Below are 23,941 nucleotides of genomic sequence, written 5' to 3' on the forward strand. Positions count from 1 at the left end.
ACAGGGGCGGAGGACAGGTGGTCAGCTGCTGCATGACCTCAGAAAAAGGGGAGGCTCCGTGGTGGCCATAAAGGCTGGTCTTGTGCGGTAGCCAATGGCCAGCTTGAAGGGGGCACCTGATTGGATGCCCGTTCCTGGCCAATGAGCGGACTTGGCCCTGGTTCCCTGATTAGACCTCCAGGTAACAATGGGCCAAGGGGGAAGGCTCCAGGGTGACCATCAAGGGAAAGAATGGGAGGAAACTCCTGGGGTGAGGGTGATTGAAGGCTGTTAAATATATCTAAAAGGTGACAATGGATGGCCAGATTTCTACCTAAGGTGACACCCGATGACAGGGTCCCCTCCTGGGGTGAGCTTGATTGCCTTATTCACAGGTGACATCTGTTGAGTATGTGAGCCTCCTGCTGTAATGGAGTCTGGTGCTGCGGAAAGATAGTTGCTGGTGCTGTTAGCCTTCCCGAGAGATTTCGTGGTCAAGGCTGAAAACCGCATGCTTGGACAGCTCCTGGCGGCGTAACTTCTTCCGCTGCACCAGCTGAGATGGTGGTCGCACAGGGCGACAGGAAACCCATCTTTTCCTCCTGGTTTGCACTCTTCCCAAGACACTGAGTGCTGCTGCAACGTTATGGTTGTAAGTACTCACATAAGTTCCTTATATTCCGGTAGACAAAAACCCACAGTTTCTGGCAGATGTGTGTGAGTTAAATCTCCAGGCGATCTGGCAACCAAATGGGGGACTATGACGTTCTGCAGTTGGGGCTTTTTGCTCACACTGGCATTGCTCTCCATGCAGCCACAAATAATGCTGGGGGGCACCAGGGATGCTCTGGCATTTGGGCAAAACGTTTACAGTTTAACCATAGAGTTTTGTACAAATGCCAGAGCATCACTGGCTTTTCCAGTGATGTTCTGACATCACCTCTGATTGTGCACAGGAACTGATATCACTGTGTTACCAGCAAAGATTCCTGGTAAGCCCCTCCCCCACTTTATGCCAGTTGCTGGAGAGACCTGGCAACCCTTGTCTAATCATTGAACAAGGTTATATATTTTCCATAGTATGCCCTCTTGGACTTGTATTTTTATATGGGCATTACTTGCAGCACCTTTCAGCTCCCTATAGATAATCTTAGAGTGAAAATGAATGATTCTACTGGGGAGGGCAACTTAACTGCTTCCATTTTGCAATTCTGATGGAAGTCTCATGGATGGAGTTGCCACATCTCCAACAACCCAAGCCCCACAATGCAAGGGATGGGATCTCATGATGTCACATTCTGGCAATACAAATGGTTGCAGCACCTCCCCACACCACTACAAATTGTAGCACATGATTTCTATGAATGTATAGAGCATGCATCATGCACATTGTAAAGGAAACTGGCTATACACTAAATATAACAGGATGTGCTAATATCAGATTGTCATCTCCCATCTCCAGCTTACACGTACAACAGAACAGGAACCAGAAATGTACAGACATCTTTTAAAAAGCTGATGACCCAGCAATTTCAGCCCATGGCTCTGAGAAGAGACCCTTTAAAGCCTGGCAAGTGTATCGTATCGTTGGAATGTCCAGTTCCAACAAACTGCAGCCAAACATTCTTCTTTGTGCGCTTGTTATATGTGTGTGGGTTTTTTTTGCCCAGGTGCCTTAATTGGTGCTTTTCATACCTGGCAGTTGTTTACTCTTTTCAGATTATAAAACAACCCTTCCATCCTCCTGTGGCCTCAATCCCCAGGGATCAAAGTAACTACCTAGAGAGAACTTTGGGACAAGAGGAGCTTGGAAACCCAGAAGAAAACAAATCTTTAACAGAGAAGACAGGTAATTGTTTTCAGTGCTTGGTCATAAGAGGCAAGTTTACACTCTGGAGATCCTTTGCTTTGGGGGAGACCAGGAGACTTTCAAATGCTCCTGATTGTCAGTGGGGATCAAATAACAGAACACTTTAAACTGAATTTGGCCCTATCACTTTTGCAGTCCTTCCAGATTCCCCCAGCACACACACACACTTAAACCATGCACAGGGATTGCTTAGTAGACTGGCACAGAGAGCAAGATCAATCATGCCTGTGTGAGGGGCAACCACCTGCCTGCCATTCAGACATCAGAGGCTACTTCGTTGCTGCCTTGCGAGGGGATGGGATGTGTATTTAATGTCCTTGCAATCCTCACCATACAGCATTGGCCAGGCAGCTTTGACTACCTAATTCCTGTAGGTCATCCATGAAATTTACCTTCAGAACGAGCAGCAGCTCTTTTACTTGAAAAGGGCCAGAGTGACAAATGTTGCAGACGTGAAAAGTCAGTTCTGCCTCTGCTACAGTCCAATTCGCATTCACATGGCTTGGGAGAGCCCCATCCACGATGACCATGAACCACAGAGTGACTGTGTACCCTATGCAGAGCATCATTTTGACAAGAAGCTTTTTTTTTTTAATTGTTTCAGTTAAAAAAAAAAAAGAACAGGGGGTTTCCCAAGCCAATGTAGTGCAGTGGGTAGTGTTAGACTAGGACATCAGAGACAAAGGTTTGAACCCCCACTCTGCTGTGGAAGGTCATTAGGTGACTTTGAGCTAGTCACATACACACACAGCTTAACCTACCTCACACTGTTGTTGTCAAAATACATTGGAGAGATAATGCTGTTACAAACTGCTTTGTCTCCCCCACTAGGGTTGTCAGGTCCCCCCACCAGCCACCAGCAGGCTATGGGGGGTAGGGTTGCCAGCTCCAGGCTGGAAATCTCCTGGAAGTTTGGGGGTGGAGCCTGGAAGGGACAGGAACCTCAGTGGGGTACAATGCCAAGGAGTCCACCCCCCCCCCCCCAAAGCATCCATTTTCTCTAGGGGAACTCATCTCAGTAGTCTGGAGATGAGCTGCAATTCTGGAGGATTCTCAGGTCCCACTTGGAGGCTGTGGCTCAGTGGTGGAGCATTTGGTTGGCATTCAGAAGGTCCCAGATTCAATCAGGGCCAGATCTAGTGGGGACAGAGGAGCTGCTTGCCCTGGGCGCTGATGGAGGGGGGCCCGCCAAATTGGGTATGGAGTCCATTGTATTCTATGGGACCATAAGACAGAATGGCCCATAAGGGGACGCCATTTTTTAATTTTTGCCCCCCCTCTCAAAAAACACGTAGATCCGGTCTTGGGTTCAATCCCCAGTATCTCCAGTTAGAAGATCTGGCAGTAGGCAATATGAAAGACCTCTTCCTGAGACTGGAAAGCTGTTGCCAATCTGACTGGACAATACTGACTTTGATGGACTAAAACAAAGTAGGTGTCAAGTAGCACCTTTAAGACTAACAAACTTTTATTCGGAATGTAAGCTTTCATGTGCATGCACACTTCTTCAGACAAGGAATGAGGTACAGTAAGCAGAGCTACATATAGTTTGTGGGGTTTAGAATGCAAAGTGGCACAAAGTTAAAATCCAATAGCAGAATAGTAAAATTAACAAATTCAGAAAACCTTTGATCTGGGTTGCATTAGCATGAGAAACAAATAAAACAGTAACACGTCAGAATGTGAGAATGTCTGTTAATTATTCTATTGCTGGGTCAAAATAAGAGCATTTCTTTCCCAGAAGTTTTTCCCGTCCAACTAATTTACCTTTTAATATGTAACATAAATATATACGTCATTCTAGTTTGCCATTAGAAAAAAATACATTAAAATATAGTGGAAGATGAGTTTGATATATGTAATGCAATAAACAGCCAATATCCCTTGTCTGAATATGTCAATACAAAAACATTATTCTGATATGCTATCCTAAAAGAGAAATACATTGGAATACTGTGGATATATAGTCATACTTGGTGAAAGTAGGTTTAGTATATGTAATGAGATAAAAAAAAACAATATCCCTGTTCAATCCTGGGGAGGTGTTTGTTCCAAGTTTCATAATAATGTGTAATTCAGAAATTTCCCTCTGCATTCTGTTCTTGAAATTCCAGGAGTCTGATTCAGTATAATGCAGTTTCATGTGTTCATATGTTCTTCTCACTGGGGAGAAAAGTGGAATATAAATATGTAAATGACTGTCAGTATACTTGAGAACAGGAAGAGGGCCAGAAAAGCAAATAAATGGTTATTATAGAAGGAAGGCAGGAAAGTGAGAAGCAGCAGGGAGTAAAATGAGGTTGCTTCCCCACTAGCCATTTAATCTGGAATAGCCATAATGGAAAATTCAGGCAACTTTGCTGGCACCCGGTGACAGAGGATTGTTTCCCAAGGGTTTGTGGGTTTTGTTGTGTGTGTGTGTTTCCCCCTCCCAGACTTGATTTGCAGTGTGACTTTTTTTCTCCAAAAAAGCCAACACAGTTGTGCTGCTAACCAGCCAGGTATGAACTGCCAAAGTGCCCTTAAAGCCTTCCAGACCTATCATGGGTGGGGAAGATATTGGGAAAGAGAGGAATTTGCTTTGCAAGTAAAACCACTCTCATTTTTTTATTATCTAAATTTTGTAGTAGTTATTTTAAAAAGTCGTTTTAAAAAGAATACATTTGCCTGCAATGTGAAAGTATGATTGGAAGTTCCAGATAGATCCTAGAATTTTCCTTGAATTACACCTGATCTCAAGAGTACAGTTTAGTTTACCTGGAAGAAATAGCAGAGTTGGCTGGTGGACTGTATGACATCATATCCCCTCTCCCCAAACCCTGCCTTCTGAAGGTACCACCTCAAGAATGTCTCAAGTCATAGTTGGTAACCCTGAAGGCAGTAATCCTAAAAACACTTTCCTGGGAGTAAACCCCAACACCTGAGTAAGATTCTGAATAGACCTGTTAAGGACTGCACTGTTGATTATCTTGCCTCAAAACAAATAATAAAATCCAATAATAGCTAAATGTTGATTGATTCAGAAATGCCAAGATGCAGGAGTGATTAAATATATTACCAGGGGAAGGGAAGGAAAACTCCAGGGAGAAGTGGGAGCAAACAACATGACTAGATATTCTCTGTTGCTGGATTTAGGTTTTAGATAAAATAATTGTAACCTCCTCAAAGGGGGCCCAAAATGGCTTGCCACCCTGTTCTATGCCTTTACAGAGAATCCAAATACTTTGCAGCCCCCTCTCACCTGCAGGAGCACAAGCAGCACAACAGTGTCCTATTGGGGAAGCAGCTGGAGTGAGAGCAGGAAGTGGGAAGGTGAAGGCATCTGCAACGAAGGTGCCCATCATTGGTCCAATATTTACTGAACTGAACAAAACCCCCTCACCTCTCCTTGGTTACTTCTCCTGGAGAAACACCAGCGGAGGAAGGGTACAGGAAGGATGAAGGATTAGGCCTCTCTGCTCACCACAGCCCAAGCTGATCCCCCTCCCACACAACTGCTTTGAAGGCTTAAAAGACTGGGGGAGCCACCCACCTAGTTTGTGGAGGGGAGGGGAACACAGTGGTTTATGCTCAGTAGGGATTAAGGGACAGGGTTCTCACCAGAAATTACTCCTCTGGGATTCTGCCCCAAACCACTTGCCCAGTTGACACACCCTGTTTGCATGGGAGAAAGGCACAGAGACAGATGCCAGCAAGAGGACAGAGGCTGAAAGACATGTCCCCTCTGGAAAACCAACAGGAGCCTTCCAGGACCCTCCCATAAAATTGGGAGGACTAGAACTCACTTTTTCAGATGCAAGAAGCAGATCCGTTTATCTAACAGCTATGGGGGGTGGGATAAGGGTGAGGGTGCCATGTAATGCAGGAAGTACAGGGTGAAATAGTACTCAAATCAAAGATTATCAAGAAAAGTGCAGAGATCACTCATTTGTTTTGTTAAACCAGTTAACCTCTCTTATATGTGAGAAGTCCCTGGGTTTTTACTAAATCAATTAATAGCTATAGTGAGTTAGAAATCCCAAATCCCTGGTCGAGAGGGTGGGAGATATTGTAAAATCTCCTAACAATTTCCCGTTCAGCATTTTTATGCTGGATTCCCCCTCTGAAGTGCTTTTGAGTAGAAGTCTAACTTCGGCTATCTGAGGCTCCCCTACCACATTTTCGCAGAAAAGTCCACCCTATCAGTCAGGCGCAACACGTCCTTGTTTAAGAGCCAAATCCAGACCCTACCCTTTATTTTGAATAATTTATTTTCTAAGGGCATACTGGTATTCTGGTTTGAAAGCTTCCCCCGCTCTGCCGCCGCCTTTGTAGGTTAGTAGGCAAGGCATTCCTGACAAGTTTTTCCCAGCGATGGTCCGTTTTGGACTAGTCTCCCTCTCCCACGGCCTGCATCGTTGAAATTATTTTCTTTGAGGTGTTGCTTGAGTGATGTGACGTGTGTGTGTGTGTGTGTGTGATTTTGCTTTTGTTTGACCTGTTGTTTGATTACTGAGTCTGTCTGTTTAACGTTTCCCTTGAATCACATTTTATTCATTTACGTTTTTGCAGATTGCATTGTGGGAAAGGGAGGCCCAGCTCTTTGAAATCTTGTTTCGGGATAAGATCATGCATATCTGGTTCTTTAAAAGCATAAGTCGTATAAACATCACTGGGATGTCCCTTTATATCCCGCATCTCTAAGATCAAGGGGATTTGCATATGGTTTCCAGAAGCCATTTCTATTGCCCACAGGCAATAACCAGAGCCGGATACACGGGGTTAGTGACGCGCCTGCCGCCCGAAACAAGACGCTCTCCCCGCTGCTATCGCTGCCCCCCGCCGCTTTGAGGCTGCCGCGGCCTTTACGGAGCACAGCGGGCGCCGCTCCTCTTTCACGGAGCCGGGACTGGCCCTCCTTTATGCACAAGGCGGCTCAGAAAGACTTGCCCGAGGCTGCCCGGTTAATTCGTGGCGGAGGCCTCCATTCAGTTCGGCGGCTCCGGCACGCCCGGCGGGGAAGCCACAGAGGAGCTGCGTGGGAATCCTTCGCTGCCGAGGCTGGGCGGCAGCCGACTCTGGGCAACAATGGACAATCCCGCGCCAGCCGCCAGCCCTGCAAATGCCAAGCGGCTTTCTCCACGAAGAGCGGCCCACGCTTGGCGCGAATGACAAGGCGGCTCCTTCTCCCCCAATTAACGCTGCTGGCCCGGAGGGCAGCAGAAAAGCCGAAGCGCTTTCCCGCGACTGCCTTTCGAAGGTCACCAGCAGGCGCTTCCGAGCCGGAATGGCCAAACACGTGTCTTGGCCCGTCAGCCAGAGCGGCACGCCACCTTGCAGAGACACACAACGGAGGCGGCAAATGCATGGCTGGGCTCGTGTAACAGAGCATAACGGTTTACCTATGCAGAGATCAGCCCAGAACGCACCTCACATTTGCAAAGCGTATCCCCTAAAAGGAAAGGATTTCAGCTGCGCAGTAAAAATCGGGAAACGGATTGGCGGGCGGGGGAAAGGGGGGGGGCACTCGAGAAGTTCCTGCCGATGGCCACGTTAGAGCTCCAGCGAGAAACGCGCGCCTTTGTGGAGCGAGAAGGCACCTTTTGTTCCTTCTCTAATTGGACCATTTGTTGTGTAATCGCTGGGCTGCTCCGCGTGAGCTCCAACAGAAGGAAATCCGAGCCCCAGACCCGCTTCTCTGGCGGCTCTGCCTCCCCCCTCCCCTACCCGCCCTTCCTCCTTCCTCCCGCTGAGCTGCTGTTGCTGCTTGTTTGCTCTCGGCTTATCCGGAGCGGAAATTCCTTTCCGTTTTTGTGAATGACAAACTCATTAACAATTCATCAACACAACCTGTTCCAGCCGGTCCGTCTCCACGGCAACAGCCTCTTCCGCGAGCGCTCATTGGCTGAGCTAGAGAATGTATCCATTGAGACGGTCCATGTTTGTATCCATTGAGGAACTGCCTGGCGGGGGGGGGGGAGCGTGCGGGGCTGATTAAAAGGGACATTGATCACATCAAGGGGACTTGGGAGGAAGGAGGAGGAGGAGGAAGACGGAGACGTGGAGGTTGGGGGCGGGAAGCACAATGTGAGAACCGGGCGCTGAGGCAGCCAGAAGTTGCACACGGGAGCGTCAGCCAGCAAGAACTGAAGGAACGGCGCAGGGTCTCTCTCTCTGTCATGCCTTTCTTTCGGTTGTAAGCAAAGGCGTCCAAGCACGCTGTAGCGGATCTCGTTCTCTCCGGGAGAGGAGGCAAGCCAGCGCTTGGGCTGGAGGGAGGATTAGAGAGAGCCATTCGTGCATTCACTGACAACACTAAGAGCCCGAGCGCTCCCGGCTTGCAGGCGCACGAAGGGGCCGAGCGGCTGTGGCTCATCTCGCTCTCCCGGCCGCTGTCGAGGGTGCACCGAGCGGCCTGAGCTCTTGCTGCCCGTCGGGGTTTCTGCTGCCCTTGCGAGCGGGGCGCCCTCCGGAGCCCCCGCCGTCCCTGCGCAGCTTTCCCTCATGCTAGATACGCTCAGGCCCCCCGCTCCCCCCTTCGTGTCTGACATGGCGATCAGCAAGACGGTGGCGTGGCTCAACGAGCAGCTGGAGCTGGGCGCGGAGCGTCTGCTGCTCATGGACTGCCGCCCTCAGGAGCTGTACGAGTCGTCGCACATCGAGTCCGCCATCAACGTGGCCCTGCCGGGCATCATGCTACGCCGCCTGCAGAAGGGCAACCTCCCCCTGCGCGCCCTCTTCGCCAGCAGCGAGGAGCAGCGCGAGAAGTTTGCCCGTCGCTGCGGGACCGACACCGTCGTCCTCTACGACGAGAGCAGCAGCGACTGGAATGAGAACACGGCCGGCGACTCCGTCCTGGGCTTGCTGCTCAAGCGCCTGAAAGACGACGGCTGCAGGGCCTTCTATCTGGAAGGTGAGGGGTTAACGCGGCGGCTAGACCAACAGGAGGCGGCGGGTTCCCCGGGATCCCCCTCCCCTCGAGCTCAGGCAGGCCTGGTGTCCCTCCCCCCCCCATCGCCTAGGGAGCGTCTAGACTCCGGCCCCCTCTGTCTGGGCATAAGGCGTCCTCGCCCCCTATTGTAAGCATCTGAGCGTTGCCAGATGGCCTTGGGTTTGTGAAAGAAGCCGAGGAGGGAAACACGCCCGAGACGCCACTGAGAGATTTCCCCCTCGCGAAGGATACCTTATGCGTGGTCCTACTTGTAGATGTGTGTGTGCTTGACCGAAGGGCTGTCCTCCTTCGGAGGCATCCCTGCTCCAGACGACAGCAAGCCCAAGGGCCTTTTTCTGCCGGCACCTTTCCAAAAGTCTCTGATTTTTTTTCTCTCTTCACTCCTCTGTGTGTGTTCAGACTGGGGAGAGGAGGGATGAGGAATGCCTGGTCTCCTGGAGTTAAATAAACAAAACTCTTGGAGATAAGTGTCAAGTTGTCCATCAAAATGTCTGAAAGGAGAATTCGGTGGAGCTTTAAAGGCTACTGGCTATATTATCTGGGATAAAGGGAAGCCCTTTCCAGGGCGGGTTGACCTTAAGGAAGTCTGATAATCTTGTGACCTCTCTTCTGCCTTTGTTTAGAACAAGAGGCTCTTGGGGGTGGTCAGCTCAGAGCCAGCCCCTCCAAAACAGCAGACTAGAAGAAGAGGAGGGATGTTCTCGTGGTTTCCTCATAATCTAACCTTGTAGCATAATGTCTTTTAAGATTTAAGAACAGTAATATCATGTACTAGCCAAGGTGTTTTGGGGCCTGGGGGAGAGAATCCAGATGGTACCTTGAGAATATAACTAGGCATCACACCACAGTTCTTCTAGCTGCAGAGTCTTCTTCCAAGGGTGAAAGGAATGTTTGTTTGGAGGGCACATTTTTATTTCAGAGGATATCAGTTTTATTTCAGAGGATATCACTGCTCATGTTATCTCCTAGGTGTATTAAAAAAAATTATTGTGAGAACTTCCCCCTCAAAAAGAACCTACTGTTTATAGCATTCTCAGAGTTTTTTCAGTTCTGCATCTCCCAAGTAGACTGAAAAAGAAGCTCATATTATGCTCTCCTAATGATTTTTTTTTTCATTTCTGTTTTTCCCCCCAGGTGGTTTCAGCAAGTTCCAGGCAGAGTATGCCCTTCACTGCGAAACTAACCTCGACAGTTCATGCAGCAGCAGCTCTCCCCCATTGCCGGTCCTGGGCTTAGGAGGTCTCCGAATCAGCTCGGATTCCTCTTCAGACATTGAATCCGACATCGATCGCGATCCTAACAGTGCCACAGACTCTGACGGCAGCCCCCTGTCCAACAACCAGCCTTCTTTCCCAGTGGAGATCCTTCCTTATCTCTACCTGGGCTGTGCCAAGGATTCCACTAATTTGGATGTTTTAGAAGAGTTTGGCATTAAATATATCTTGAATGTCACCCCCAACCTGCCCAACCTTTTTGAGAATGCTGGTGAATTCAAATACAAGCAGATCCCCATCTCTGACCACTGGAGCCAAAACTTGTCTCAGTTCTTTCCTGAGGCCATCTCTTTCATAGGTGAGATTTAGATCATAACAATTGTGAAATGAATTTCTGCTGTGTTTTCTTATCACCATTGTTCAGTTACTAGCAATGTATCTTGCATTGCTAGAACTTGATATGCAGTTTTAAAGCCCATTGAGCTTTAAGAAGTAGAAATGTATTTATGTCCCCAGCCCCCAGAGTTTGGCCATGTCCAGTTGTACACTTTAAGCTTATAAAATGTTATAATTTCAATAATTATCTGCATTTTGAAGTCATGCTTTATCAATTCATTGGACTGCAAATGTGTCTTTAAAAGCAAAGTTATATTTGATTTGTAAGAGAAGCAACATAAAAATTTTCCCAGTTTTATGTAGAGAATAGAAAAGCACTTGTTCAGAGTAGAATTGGGTCAGAACGACATGACAAAATGCCCCAAAGTCTGAACTGGCTTGTTTTTTTCATGTTGTACAATATATCTAAGCCTTTCTTGTTTTGTTCCATTGACTTTCATCAGACTAGATTGACGTCAGTGTAAACAGTTTGTATATTGAGTTCCTTCTCTACAATTTTTCTAGAACTCAAGCAGAGTGGGAACACTCAAATGCTTTCTCTTTTGCTCTCAAGTTCTCCTTAAAATCATGACGCAGTATCTCTTAAAAGTGATGGGACACACTTGCTATAAATTTTAGAAATATATATTTTTGTTTCCCTATGTGAAACAACTGAATTATGTCCTTTCTCATCCAGGAGAGTCAGTGTGTCATCTGTCAGAATACTTTGCTGTAATCTGATTGAGTGATCCTGGTAATAGGGTAGACTGTAGGTAATCTGAATCTAGCAGGAAGAAATGTGGGCTGGAAGCCACAAAGAAACTAATCTCTAAGCATTATAATGCATTTCCTCTTACAAAGAAACCCATTTTCTAGCAATGTTGACATCCTGTTTTCCTAATGGGCTGTCCCGGGTGACTTCCTCTTTTCCCTTTTAAACCAGCTGAATGCCTCCATTGTTCAGCTGAACTGCATAACAGTTGGAGGATAATTTAATAGGCCTTTGCAATCTGCTCATCTCTATAAAAAGGTGACATTGTAGGGTTTCCCCCCATATACATGTTTCCTTTTTGTGGCAAAGTATTTTAATTCAATTTCCTCAAAGGAAAAACTATTGTCCTTGTGAGCTGTGGAGCCTCCTGGAATTTGCTTTACTGTCTGATAATGTAGGTTGCTGCCTATTTCTGCTCCTAGCACCAGAAACTGCCTTTTAACCTACAACAGCTTTTGCTATTCTTGGGGCACTAGATATTGTTAACAATGTGTACAATAACAGAATCTTACAGTGTAGCAGTGACTGTACCAGTAGACTGGAGTTTGAATCCTCTCCAGTGACCCAAACTGGTTTGCTGTACACAGAAACTGGTATTTCAGGTAGAAGACTGCACTACAATGTTTCTCCTTGATACTCAGTTTTCTATAAGGATAATCATTCATGTATGAATGCTTGTATTCATGAATGTTCCCACGTGGTCTAAAATGGTATAGTCCCTTAAAGGCTGCATCTTGTAATTTTGCAGATAATGTTATTCTCTTACTCTGTGCAGCTGGTCTGTTCAAGTGCTTAACATGCTTGACTGGATGAATCCCTCACATTTCCCCCTTCCTTCTTCCCAGGATCTGTGGGTGACATGCATGGTTATCCCCATGTCCATCTCAACAACCTTGTAGGCTAAGTGACTGAGTGGGGATTAGAACCTGGACCTCCCTGGTTTTAGTCCAGTATGCCACATTGGTTAGCCACACTGAATCTAAGAGGACCTGACTTAAGGCCCTGTGTGCCATGGGCTAATTTATGTGGCTTTGGTCAAGTAAAAAAATGGGAATAAATGTAGCCTGCCCCAAAAGGGTGCTTGGGAAGCCAAACTAAGCAAAGCTTTGATAGTGCAATGCAAAATAGAAATGAAATGCTGTGCTAATTATTCCCTCCCATGCATATTCTATATTTTCTGGCCCCACTGGTGGATCTCTTGATGGCACCTGGGTTTTGGCATCTGTGATACAGATCATTGGACTGGTGGATGGGTCCTTGACCTGATCCAACATGGCTTCTCTTATGTCCTTATATTTTTGGTTTCATCTCACATTTCATAGATAGCAAATGAGGCTGAAGGAACATGTTCATGCTCTTTTGTCTTTTTCCTTTTCTTTCCATAGATGAAGCTCGGGGGAAAAATTGTGGGGTGTTAGTGCACTGCCTGGCAGGGATCAGTCGATCAGTCACAGTGACAGTTGCATATCTTATGCAGAAGCTCAACTTGTCCATGAATGACGCCTATGACATTGTCAAGATGAAGAAGTCCAACATCTCCCCCAACTTCAATTTCATGGGGCAACTGCTAGACTTTGAGAGAACTCTGGGGCTTAACAGCCCCTGTGACAACCGCGTGCCCACACAGCAACTGTATTTCACCACTCCTTCCAACCAAAATGTCTTCCAAGTGGACTCCCTGCAGTCCACGTGAACTCCGGCCAGTCCCCACCTCTTCCAAGCATGGGTCATGTGATCATTCCTCAATGCTTCTCATTGGCAGCAGCAAAGAAACAGCAGCTTTCTCTTGTGGGCCCGGCTATTGATCAGTGGCCGCCTGTGTGCTTATAACGATAAAAAGGTTACAATGTTTGGAATCAGCTATTGTAAAGGGAGGGAACGTTATGTGTTCTCTGGAAAAAGAAATGTAAAATAATTGCCTGTAGGTAGGCAGCCAATTTTGTTCAGTGCACAAACACCCACCTATGCAGTGTGTTGGATTGTGAACTTCCAAACATAGGTAGGGGAGAACGGATACCATGAGCACATGTCCTCTAATGAGACTGGGTGAAATGTATTACTTGCAGTTGTAATATACATTGTTGTCTTCAGTGAAGACTGTTTCTCTTTCTCCCCCTTTCTTATTTTGATTTAGAGGAGCCAAAGAGAGAGGTTTCACCTCAATGTATTTGGAATATTTGTTTGCCAAGAGCTTTGTCATGTTCGGCTTGATCAGTGTAAATATTTAATCTTGAATCAATAAGCAACATCAGTTTTAAGCCAGGTACATGAGGTCACCCTAAAAGATGCCCTCTTTCTTCCCTCTTCAGCAGTTCATTATTTCTGGAGTGCAAAGGACACATTTGCAACATGCTTAATTTTACCACTGAAATGTCAAGACTTTGTTCCTTGAATATCTGTGCTTTTGAAGTTGGTCTGTTCACATTTTGTGAATGGATAGAGTCTATATTTTTTGTGTTATTTTTTTTCTTTTGGGCGTGTGCCATCAATTTAGGTTCTCATTCTGACTTTTTGCGCCTTACCTTTGTAAATAGCTTAGCTTTTGTTTTTGGAAGAGAGTTATTTCTTCAAAGAGAAGATTTTTTTGTCCAATTTTTAAAAGACACACACAGATGTGCTAAATAGTGCATTACCTCTGTACAAACTCTTCAGGGAGCTTCACCTCAAATGCAATATTTTGCATTTATTTTTGTAAAAAAAACTGGAAGTGTGTGTGTGTGTGTGAGCATGTGTACCTGTGTATATGCAAGAATTTCTTGCACACGGTTGTCAATAAGGGAGAGTCTAATTTGCTGGTGTAAAGTTGGGATTTTATTCTAAGAATGTAAGGTCATAAATTATTAATAAATAACTATTTTGGCTATTGCGAACTGGATGAGTTTAATTTTTCTACTTAGGGAATGTAACAATTCAAAAAGTGGGTAAACATTTAATATTCAAGTGCTGGGGTTGTGTGAAATTATATTGCTGTTTTTACTCCTCAACGCTTTCAATCTAATCCAAAGAAGAGCTGCACACATAGGCTTAAATTGAGTGTATGTCTATGTGAAGGCCATCAACCCACATTTCATATGCTTCCATGGGCACATAAAACCTCATATCTGAATGTGTGTCATATTGAAATTAAAACTGTGTGGATGGATACCCCTAATCCAACTGCATGTCTTGATGCCAGAGCAGTACTTGGAAGTATTCATGCAGCCAATTATCAACAAAGTATTAAAACTGAAATTTCACTTCCAGATTGCAAGAGATGGACACTATGTCCTCAGTGGCTAGGCCACATTTGTGCTACAAAGTCACATGGATCTAACATGAGATTCTGTGTGAATGGTAATGTTGTAAGGGATGGTAATTGTGCTACAAAATGCTTGGCATCTTCACCAGTTAGAATAATGAGGTATGCTTTAGAGAAGACATCCCAGTTCCGTTTAAGTGTATGTGTCATATGTAGCTGTAGATTACATGCTTTTTTATATACTACACCTGGTTGATTTTTACACCTAGATGGATTAATTTTCCCCACGACGTACACTGCAGTTGATAAGATAGGTGACGGGCAAACTCTAGTTGTGGTGCATATTTACTGCTTCTGCAAAAATAAAATGTTGGTCTATGATAGCTGAATCACATGTGGAAGTTCTTGCCTGATGGTGAAGCCATCAAGAAACAAACATGTACCCCAGTTTCACATAAAAGTGAAGATGGTACTAAATAATTCACTTTGTGCAGCAGATTATTAAAGGGATTGGAAACGAAATAGCCTATAGGGCAATGCTCTTGTATAGGTCTATGGTGGGTTTGCATTTGCAATACTGAATCAGAATCACAGAATTGGAAGGGAGCATACATGCTATTTAGTCCAACCCCCTGCTCTCAATGCAAGATCAGACTAGAACATCCCTGACAAGTGTTTGATAGAAGTTCAGAAGTTGATCTGCAAACAAATGTCAAGCACTGGCTGCAAGAAGTGGATTGGCCTTTTTCTCTCTCTTCCATGGCAACAGAACTTGGAGTGAACTAGTGAAGTTGACAGGTAGTAAAATCAGGTCACACAAAAGGTAGTACTTCTTCATTCAAAGGGTAATTAACTTGTGGAATTTTAAAGGATATGATGATGACCATAGCCTCAGATGGCTTTAACAAGGATTTAGACAAATCCATGGAGTGTAATTAGTGTGTGAATGGCACTGGCCCTTACCTAAACCCCTTCAGACAATTCTCTTTCCAGCCCAAAGACAACTGTTGAACAGAAATGCTATCCACCAGAACTTCCTGCTTCTGTTAGCCAAGGTTTATGTATAGCTGGCCAATTCTCCAGCATTTGTAGTCTGGAGAAATTCTAGCCAACAAAATAAATTGTGTGCTCTTCTGAATGCTACAACATTGTGAACTGACAGGACAATCAGAAGGGGAGGAGGGAAATGAATGAATCAGTCTTGTGGAGCCTAGAATTAATTCAGAAAGCATGGGAGCAGACATGGGTTGCCTCGCACTAATCGTGCACTGAACACTTTCTGTTCTTGGTCTTCTCTGTACAGTGTTGTTCAAAGCAGAAAAGTGCAGGCAGCTCTAGCAATTTCCTGTCCAGCTGCAGCTCAAGTGATTTTTTTTTAAATGGTCTGTGGATAATTTTAGGCAGTTTCCTCTTTGTGGATTATTAATCTGCTTTCCTCATCCAGCCCATGGAGCTGGCCTCCTACTGTTCTGCCGAAACCAACAGATGGCCTCCCGGGCACTTCCTCTTGTTTCACTGTGGGTTTGCTGTCAGGCCACTTCTGAAATTAATAATGTTTTCTGGCCGAGCGCCACAAGCCATTACCACAAAGGGGAAGTAACACATCTGAATAGCAGGAAGCCAGGCAGGGTCACAGTGTGAACTAAACCAGCTGAGCATAATTTGAGCTTCTCCCATTCAGCAAGTGGACAGCTTCCTTTTTTTTCTTGGTTAAAAGGGGGTGTTTACTGAAAAACCTTTGCATTTCATCAGCAGTTCAGGCAACTGAAAGAATGACTGTCCAATTGATAGCAAAGGCTAGCTATGTCTAGGCACAGAGGATATGTGTTGGGGTGGACAGGTGCCTGGGAGTTCTTGCAAGAGTTCTGAGTTCGGGAGCACTTCTATAATGGATATATAATCCACCTACCCCTGCACCATTTTAGCTTGTTCTCTGAGTTGTGCTCACACATGTTAATGAGCAAAATATGTGAAAGATGAATTTGGCAAAGGCTTGTCTGGAGAGCGGATAACAGTTATACTTTAAAAAGAATGTGCAACCAGAATCCCAAATAAGATCTGTTAACCCAAAGATTCTTGTATTTTTAAGGATTGAAATTAAACTTGGGTTGGGAAATTCCTGGAGATTTGGTGGGCAAGGCTGGGAGGGGAGGGACTTCTGTGGCTACATGATGCTGTAGTGTCTGCCCTCTGAATAGGGTGACCAGCTTCAGTTTGGGAAATACCTGGAGATTTGGGGAATGGAGCCTGAGGAGGGCAAGGTTGGGGAGAGGAAGGACTTCAATGGGGTATAATGCCCATAGTGTTTACCTTCCAAAGTGGCCATTTTCCTCAGGTGAAATGATCTCTATTGCCTGGAGATCAGTTGTAATAGCAGGAGATCTCCAGCCACCAGCTGGAGGTTTAGACCTAAAGAGAGCCACAGAATTGATGATCCAAACAATAACAATCACCATGAATAAATAACATCAATTAACTGTGTTGTCAGTTCAAACATTTCAATGATTTTGCAATAATATTCACAATTAGAAAAGTCCACATGGAAAAAAATACAATAGAATTAATGATCCAAACAGTATTGATGTCATCCAATATCATTAAAGTGCAACTTCTCAGCCACTCACAAAAGTGGGGAAAAGTGCTTGTTCCAATCCCATGATTAAATAAAGTGCTTCAGAAAATCTCTTGTCGATATCAGCTTAAAGTTCCATGTTCATAAATGGTGATATGGACAAGCAGTTTAGCCTCTTGCACTTTAACGATATCAGAACAGTTCTATTGTGGACTTTTTCTTGCACTTTTCTAACTGAATATTATTGCAAAATTATTGAAATGTTTGAATTGATAATATAGTTTTGGTGTTAGTTATTTATGCACAGTGATTGTTACTGCTTGGATCAACCATTTGGAGGTTGGTAGCCCTACCTCTGAAGCTGTCTTTTTCTTCAGGGGGACTGATGTCTGTATTCTGAAGATCCATTGTAATTCTGGGAGAACTCCATGTCCCTCCTGGAGGTAGGCATCCATAGCTGGGCCTCAAGTTTCAAGTTTGTAAAACCAATATTACCGATGTAGAGAAAAGGAAGGTCATTATATGACAACTGGAGGTCTGGGCTGTTTATTATCTCTGTCAGGATTTTCTGGCATCCACAGGCATTTTCTCCTGCCATCCTATCGCCCACCTGAATGTGATCCCATCCTGGTGTTTGTGTTTTTAAAAATCAGCTCCTTTGCCCCAGTCTTTGTTGAGGTTAGGGTGAGGTCTCTGGTGTATGATGGTATTACTTTTGGCAGCTGCTAAGGTGGCTGATAAAATCATTTTAGAGAGGAGTAATAAATCTTCTACACTTGAGGTGAAACCTCACAAGACACAAGGAGATGGGTTGTCTCCTGGGAAATGAAAAAACATTACAATAAAATCTGCCTTGTGGGACAGATGATGTACATCCCAGCTGCACACAGTAAGACAGAACAATATTTTTTGTAGGGTATCTGTTTTTAAGCTTTTGTGTATTTTATATTCTGAGACTTTATGGATTTTAAGCCCTCATCTGGATGGTCCAGGCTAGCTTGATCTCATCAGATCCTGGAATCTTACGTAAGGTCAGCCCTAGTTGGTGTTTGGATGGAAGACCTCCAAGAAATAGCAGGGTCCCTGCACGAAGGCAGGTAACAGCAAAGCACAACTAAAACCTCATCAGTCATCAGTGATTTGATGGCAGTTTCTACCACCACCATGGTTTTTAATGCCTGTTTTAAGGTATTGCTCTCAGGGGTCATTTTGTAGAAAAAGAGGTGCTGGGGCTCACTAGTACAACTCATTTGCATATGCCACATGCCCCTGACATCACCGGAAAGTGTACTAAATTATAGCAGCTCAGCAGCTACCTTAAAATGATTCTTGAATTATAGCTGTCATAATAAAACCATACTCCCATAATACTTTTTCAATTACTTTCTCCTATGTGGCCACAGTGTCATGATGAAGATTTCCATCTGTCTGCTTGATACATTTTGGTTATTTTCACATTTTTTGTGGGGGAAAATATTAGAAAGTTTGTCAAATCATAGAGTTCAGCAAAATTCTCACAGGGGGTTTGCGCAATGGAGCCCAGAAACAAGTGGTTTTTTTTTGGGGGGGGGGGGGTTAAGAAAGAGCACAATAATATTTCAGAGGTTCCAAAACTCTGCTCCTGTGAGTTTCTGCCCAAAATGAGGCCATATTGTATTGATATTTTCAGCTACTATTATTTTATTATGATGGCTGTTATCATCCACCTTGAGGATGACATTGCCAGTGTTCAGGTGTGATATAAATAAACAGGAAAGAGAAAATCTCCTGTACCAGTTATCAGGGTAATCAGAACAAACACTTGTTCTCTGCTGTGTTTTTCAAGGATTGTAATATTTTTTTTTCTCCACTAAATCTACCCTCACCCTGACCTGTATAGCCCAGGCTAGTCTGATCTCATCAGATCTCAGCAGCTAAGCAAGGTCAGCCCTGGCTAGTATTTGGATGGGAGACCACCAAAGGAGGTCCAAAGTTGTGACACAGGCAGGCAATAGCAAATAGGGTTGCGAATCCCCAGTTTGGGGCAGGAGATCCTCTGATCTGGTAGCCCTCCCCCTGCTTCAGGGTTATCAGAAAGCAGGGGGGAGGGTGTGAGGGAAATGTCTGCTGGGCACTCCATTATTCCCTAAGGAGATTGATTTCCATCGGGTATAAAGAAGAATTGATCTGTGGGCATCTGGGGTTCCAGAGGGGCTGTTTTTTGAGGTAGAGGCACCAGCATTTAAGCATAGTATCCGGGGCCTCTCCTCAAAGCACTCTCCAAGTTTCTACTTAATGAGCTACTAGCATTAAAGTTATGAGCAAGCAATTTTGCTACTGCATAAATTAGTTTGCTCTGGGGTCATCCTTCCTGAGCTAAGACAAAAATGTTTGAGCCGGAGGCTAAAAAACTGTGAGCTAGCTCACACTAACTCAGCTTAGAGAGAAGACTGAACAAGACCCATTACATTTGTTAACCAAGACCTATCTGCAATCTGATTTAGTTATCTGCCCATGTATGGTAAAGGTTCCAGATTTAAAATGAGGGGTTCCATGAAAGCCAAGAGAGACGCAGAGAAATAAAAGCATAAATACATCAGTAATGGACACATTTCCTAGCATTCCCTTCGGAGCTTATTCCTCCAAAATCTTTATCGTAGACATTTTCTACAATAATATCATCATCTATATTGTATATTTAATCAATAGTTTGTACTTGCTATAACTTAATATACCAAAATTTGAGGAAATTGATATTCAAAACTTATTCTCCTTCTTTTTCTACATTAAACTACATTTATATGTCTTACAATATTTATAGACCATTTTTAAACTGCCTCCAAGATCTTGTGTGTGTCCAAGGCGTTGCTGGACTCAAATCTAGCTGTTCTGCCACAGACCAACGTGACTACCTCTGAAACTAACAATCTAAAATACTCTTTTGCTGGTGGGATAAGCATTGGGATCAGCCTCTCTTTACTCCTCGAGCAATGGGCAGGAGCAGAGCAAGGACAACAGTATGGGGGGGGTGCCTCATTTTATGGATTGTTTGGAAACAGGTCCCTAAGCTGTCCCATTGACTTATTCCAGCATGACATTGGAGAGAGATTCTCTTCCACTCACCTCATCATGTGGTGATTCAGATTTACTAAAGATGTTTCAGAAGCCATTCACCAGTCTGGTTACTGTGTACAAGCAGGCCTGTCAGACTTGGGACACCTCTGTCTCTCCTCCCTGGATGTCATATACACAAACTACGTTGACTCTTCCTGACAGATCACAGCTCCCTAGTGTTTCCCTGGAAAGCCAAACTGTTCCATTTTAGATACAGAGATGACCAACCAGTCACCAGCACAGCGGCAGTTCTTGAGTTTTTGAGTTTTTCTTTAAAGTGGTATTGAGGATGTTTTGATTTGTCATCTTAGAGGACTTTAACATGCATGACAACCTACCCCAGAATATTCTGAGCTTCTAGTTGTAAGTCTGTCTCTGCCATTTAAAAAAATGTTTTAAAATGAAGCTAACACTTCACAGGAAGTTTCTCATTTTAAAAGTGTCTCCTACCTGTTCCTGATTCTTCCTTGGATGAGGGAGAACTAGCAACTCAGCTCATTCTATCTCTCTCTCTCTATTGCATGTATCCATTAACTAGTGAAACATCTTTAACAAATTAGATCTTCTGTACTTTCTCCAAGCCATATGGAATTGTCCAAAATAAGAAAGAGATTATCAAATATTATCTGCGAGAGACCTCATAAGGATGACTGAGAAGAAACATATTCTGTCCCATGAAGATAGATGCACGTGGGTAGCCATGTTGATCTGAAGCAGTAGAACAACATTTTGAGTCCAGTGGCACCTTTAAGGCCAACGAAGTTTTATTCTGTATGCACACAAAAGCTTATACTGAGAATAAAACTTTGTTCATCTTAAAGGTGCCACTGGACTCAAACTTTGTCCAGGTGATCAATCCTAGGCACTGAGGTAGGTCTACTCAGACATATGCTTCATTTTATTCAGTGGGCTTACTCCTGGGAAAGTGTTTGTAGGTTTGCAAATGGAGCCTGTCCTCCCAGTTAACACAAAGACTAATACTAGTGGTGGCCTAGAATTAGGTGACCCTCTTTCAGAAGAACAGAGCCCCGCGGTGCAGATTGCTAAGCTGCAGTCCAAGCTCTGCTCATGACCTGTGTTCAATCCTGATGGAAGCTGGGTTCAGGTTGCCTGCTTATGGTTGACTCAGCCTTCCATCCTCCCAAGGTCGGAAAAATGAGTACCGAGCTCGACAGGATCTAAATTCTCATCTAAAGCTTTGCAAGACCAGTGGGAACTTGGATAATTGGAAGAGAAGGTACAAATTACTATCTTTCATTCCGGAACTATTTACAGCTTAATGGAATAAATTTAAAAGGTGCGAAAGGAAAATCTAGAAAGTCTGGAAGAAGAGGGGAGGAAAAGGTGAAATTCGGACTTTATAAATATAAAAGACAGTGTTAAAAAGTGCTAAAAAGTGGAAAGGAATTTATTGTTTAGTTGATGAATACAATAAGAATAAAATGGAAAGTACCAAACACATGGAAAGAAGCTGTTATTTCGTTGATACCTAAGGAAGATAGAGATGTCACGAACGTAAAAATTATAGACCAATTTCGCTATTAAATAATGACTATAAAATATTTACAAGAATCTTGGCAGAATGGCTTAAACAACATGTGATAAACTTTATAAAGGAAGATCAAGCAGTGTTTCTTCCCAAAAGACAAATAAGAGACAATAGTAGAACTGTTGTAAATATTGTAGAATATTATGAAAGACATCCAGAAAAAGAAGTAGCATTATTTTTTTGCAGATGCAGAGAAAGCATTTGATAATTTAAATTGGGATTTTGTTTGCAGTAATGGAAAAAATGGAGCTGGGTGAAAACTTTATAAAAAATGATAAAATCAATATATTCTGAACAAAGTGCAAGGTTGTGTATAAACACAGATCTTACAGAAGATATGAAAATTAGCAAAAAGTACTAGACAAGGCTGTCCGCTTTCCCCATTGTTGTTTATAATTACTCTTGAAATATTATTGATGCAAATCCAAGAAGAAAAAGAAATAGAAGGATTAAGAATAAAAGGATTTACTTACAAATATAGAGCTTTTGCTGATGATATAATGTTTATAAATCAAAACCCCATACAAGTTACACCTTTGCTTCTAGCTAAAATACAAGAGTATGGGGAGTTGGTGGGACTTTGTATTAATAGAGAAAAATCAAAAATTCTGTGTAAAAATATGCGGATGGACAAGCAACAAGAATTACAGAGACAACGGGTTGTGAAGTCACCTCTAAGGTAAAATACCTAGGGGTGGAGATAACAATGAAGAATATTGATCTGCTTAAAAATAATTATGAGAAGTTATGGCGTAAAATGGATGAAGACATGTTAAAATGGAATAAGCTTAATTTGTCATTGTTGGGTAGAATAGCTGCAATCAAAATGAATATCTTACCAAGAATATGTATTTGTTTCAAACTATTCCTATTGTGAAGGATGGCAAACAATTTGATAAATGGCGAAGGAAAATCTCAGAATTTGTGTGGGCTGGGAAGAAACCAAGGATTAAAATGAGAATTTTGACAGATGCAAAAGAAAGAGGTGGGTTTCAACTGCCAAATTTAAAATTATATCAGGAAGCAGTTTGTTTAGTGGTGATGAAAGAATGGATAACATTGTTAAACAAAAAACTTTTAGTGTTGGAAGGTCACAGAAATAAATTTGGCTGGCACGTGTATTTGTATTATGGAAAAAAGAAGATGGACTTTTTTTCTCTCACCATTATATAAAAAATAATTTGCTAAATACATGGATTAAATATAAGAAATATGGAGATGAGAGAAGACCGTTATGGATAGTGCTAGCTGAAGTAATAAAAATAATGGCTGAGATAGGCGAAGAAAGTGGTTGTCATATAATCAATTATTAAAAATACAAAGTGGCAAAATAGAACTGAAAACTGCTGAAGAGTTGAATCATAAATATGATTGGTTTCAAATGCAACAAATAAAGAGCTTGGTGGAGAATGATATTAAAACTGAAGGAAGAAGGAAAGAGCAAACAGAATTGGAAAAAGTTCTGCTTGGAGACAATGATAAATTAATTTCAAAAGTATATAAATTACGTACTTCTACAATGGTCTACAGAGGATGAAGTAGTGAAATTGCAAATGATTAAATGGGCAATTAATGTAAATAAAGAAATACAGATGAAAACTTGGGAATACTTGTGGAAGAACTCTATGAAACTTTCAACATGTCAAAGTATTAAAGAAAACTGTTTTAAGATGATGTATAGATGGTATATAACTCCTAAAAAATTGGCAAAGAGCCCGCTTCGGTGGGGTAGGGCGGGATATAAATTGAAATAAATAAATAAGATGCAAGACAGATGTTGGAAATGTAAAAAGCATGAAGGTTCTTTCTACCATATGTGGTGGACTTGTGAAAGAGCTAAAATGTTTTGGCAGATGATTCAGCAAGAGATTTCTAAGATCTTGGGATATGAGTTTAACAAAGTTGCAGAGACTTTTCTGTTGGGACTACAAATGGAAAAATTTCCAAAAGAAGATAGAACTTTAATCTTGTACTTGCTCTCAGCCGCTAGGACACTGTATGCGCAGTTGTGGAAGCAAGAAAAAATACCAGAGAAATGGGATTGGATTATAAAAATTATGACATGGAGTGAAATGGACAAATTAACAAGAATATTAAGAGACTATGATTTAGAAGTTTTTAAGACGGAATGGAAAAAGTTTAGAAGATATGTAGAAAAAGAGTGGAAAATAAAAGGACATTGGACAATCTTTGATAATGTTTAAGTTTTAAAAAGAAGAATATAAATTTTTGTTTTAATACCTTTAAATATTTGCATTTTAAGTAAATAACACAGGTGGGGGTCAAATAACACCGGTGAGGGTGGGTAGAAAGTAATATATGGAGTAGATAAAAGAAGCTTTTTTTTA

General features: G+C 43.2%; 1 protein-coding gene across 1 annotated transcript; it reads left to right on the forward strand.

The window, feature by feature from the left end:
* The first annotated feature begins 8,214 nt into the window (after positions 1-8,214).
* Positions 8,215-14,007, forward strand: DUSP6 (dual specificity phosphatase 6). Its single transcript, XM_060245162.1, has 3 exons — positions 8,215-8,741; positions 9,915-10,352; positions 12,527-14,007. Exons 1-3 carry the CDS (start codon positions 8,333-8,335, stop codon positions 12,832-12,834), a joined length of 1,155 nt encoding a protein of 384 aa, XP_060101145.1. The 5' UTR covers positions 8,215-8,332; the 3' UTR covers positions 12,835-14,007.
* The last annotated feature ends 9,934 nt before the right edge of the window (positions 14,008-23,941 follow it).

Source organism: Heteronotia binoei, chromosome 8 (genome assembly GCF_032191835.1).
Source record: "Heteronotia binoei isolate CCM8104 ecotype False Entrance Well chromosome 8, APGP_CSIRO_Hbin_v1, whole genome shotgun sequence".
Classification (NCBI taxonomy): domain Eukaryota; kingdom Metazoa; phylum Chordata; class Lepidosauria; order Squamata; family Gekkonidae; genus Heteronotia; species Heteronotia binoei.

Bases quoted from the DNA above. Each gene is read 5' to 3' on its own strand.
- DUSP6 (XM_060245162.1), top strand. From the start codon at position 8,333: ATGCTAGATACGCTCAGGCCCCCCGCTCCCCCCTTCGTGTCTGACATG. The intron at 8,742-9,914 runs GTGAGGGGTTAA...TTTTCCCCCCAG, and splicing joins CAGGGCCTTCTATCTGGAAG to GTGGTTTCAGCAAGTTCCAG. The intron at 10,353-12,526 runs GTGAGATTTAGA...TTCTTTCCATAG, and splicing joins TGAGGCCATCTCTTTCATAG to ATGAAGCTCGGGGGAAAAAT.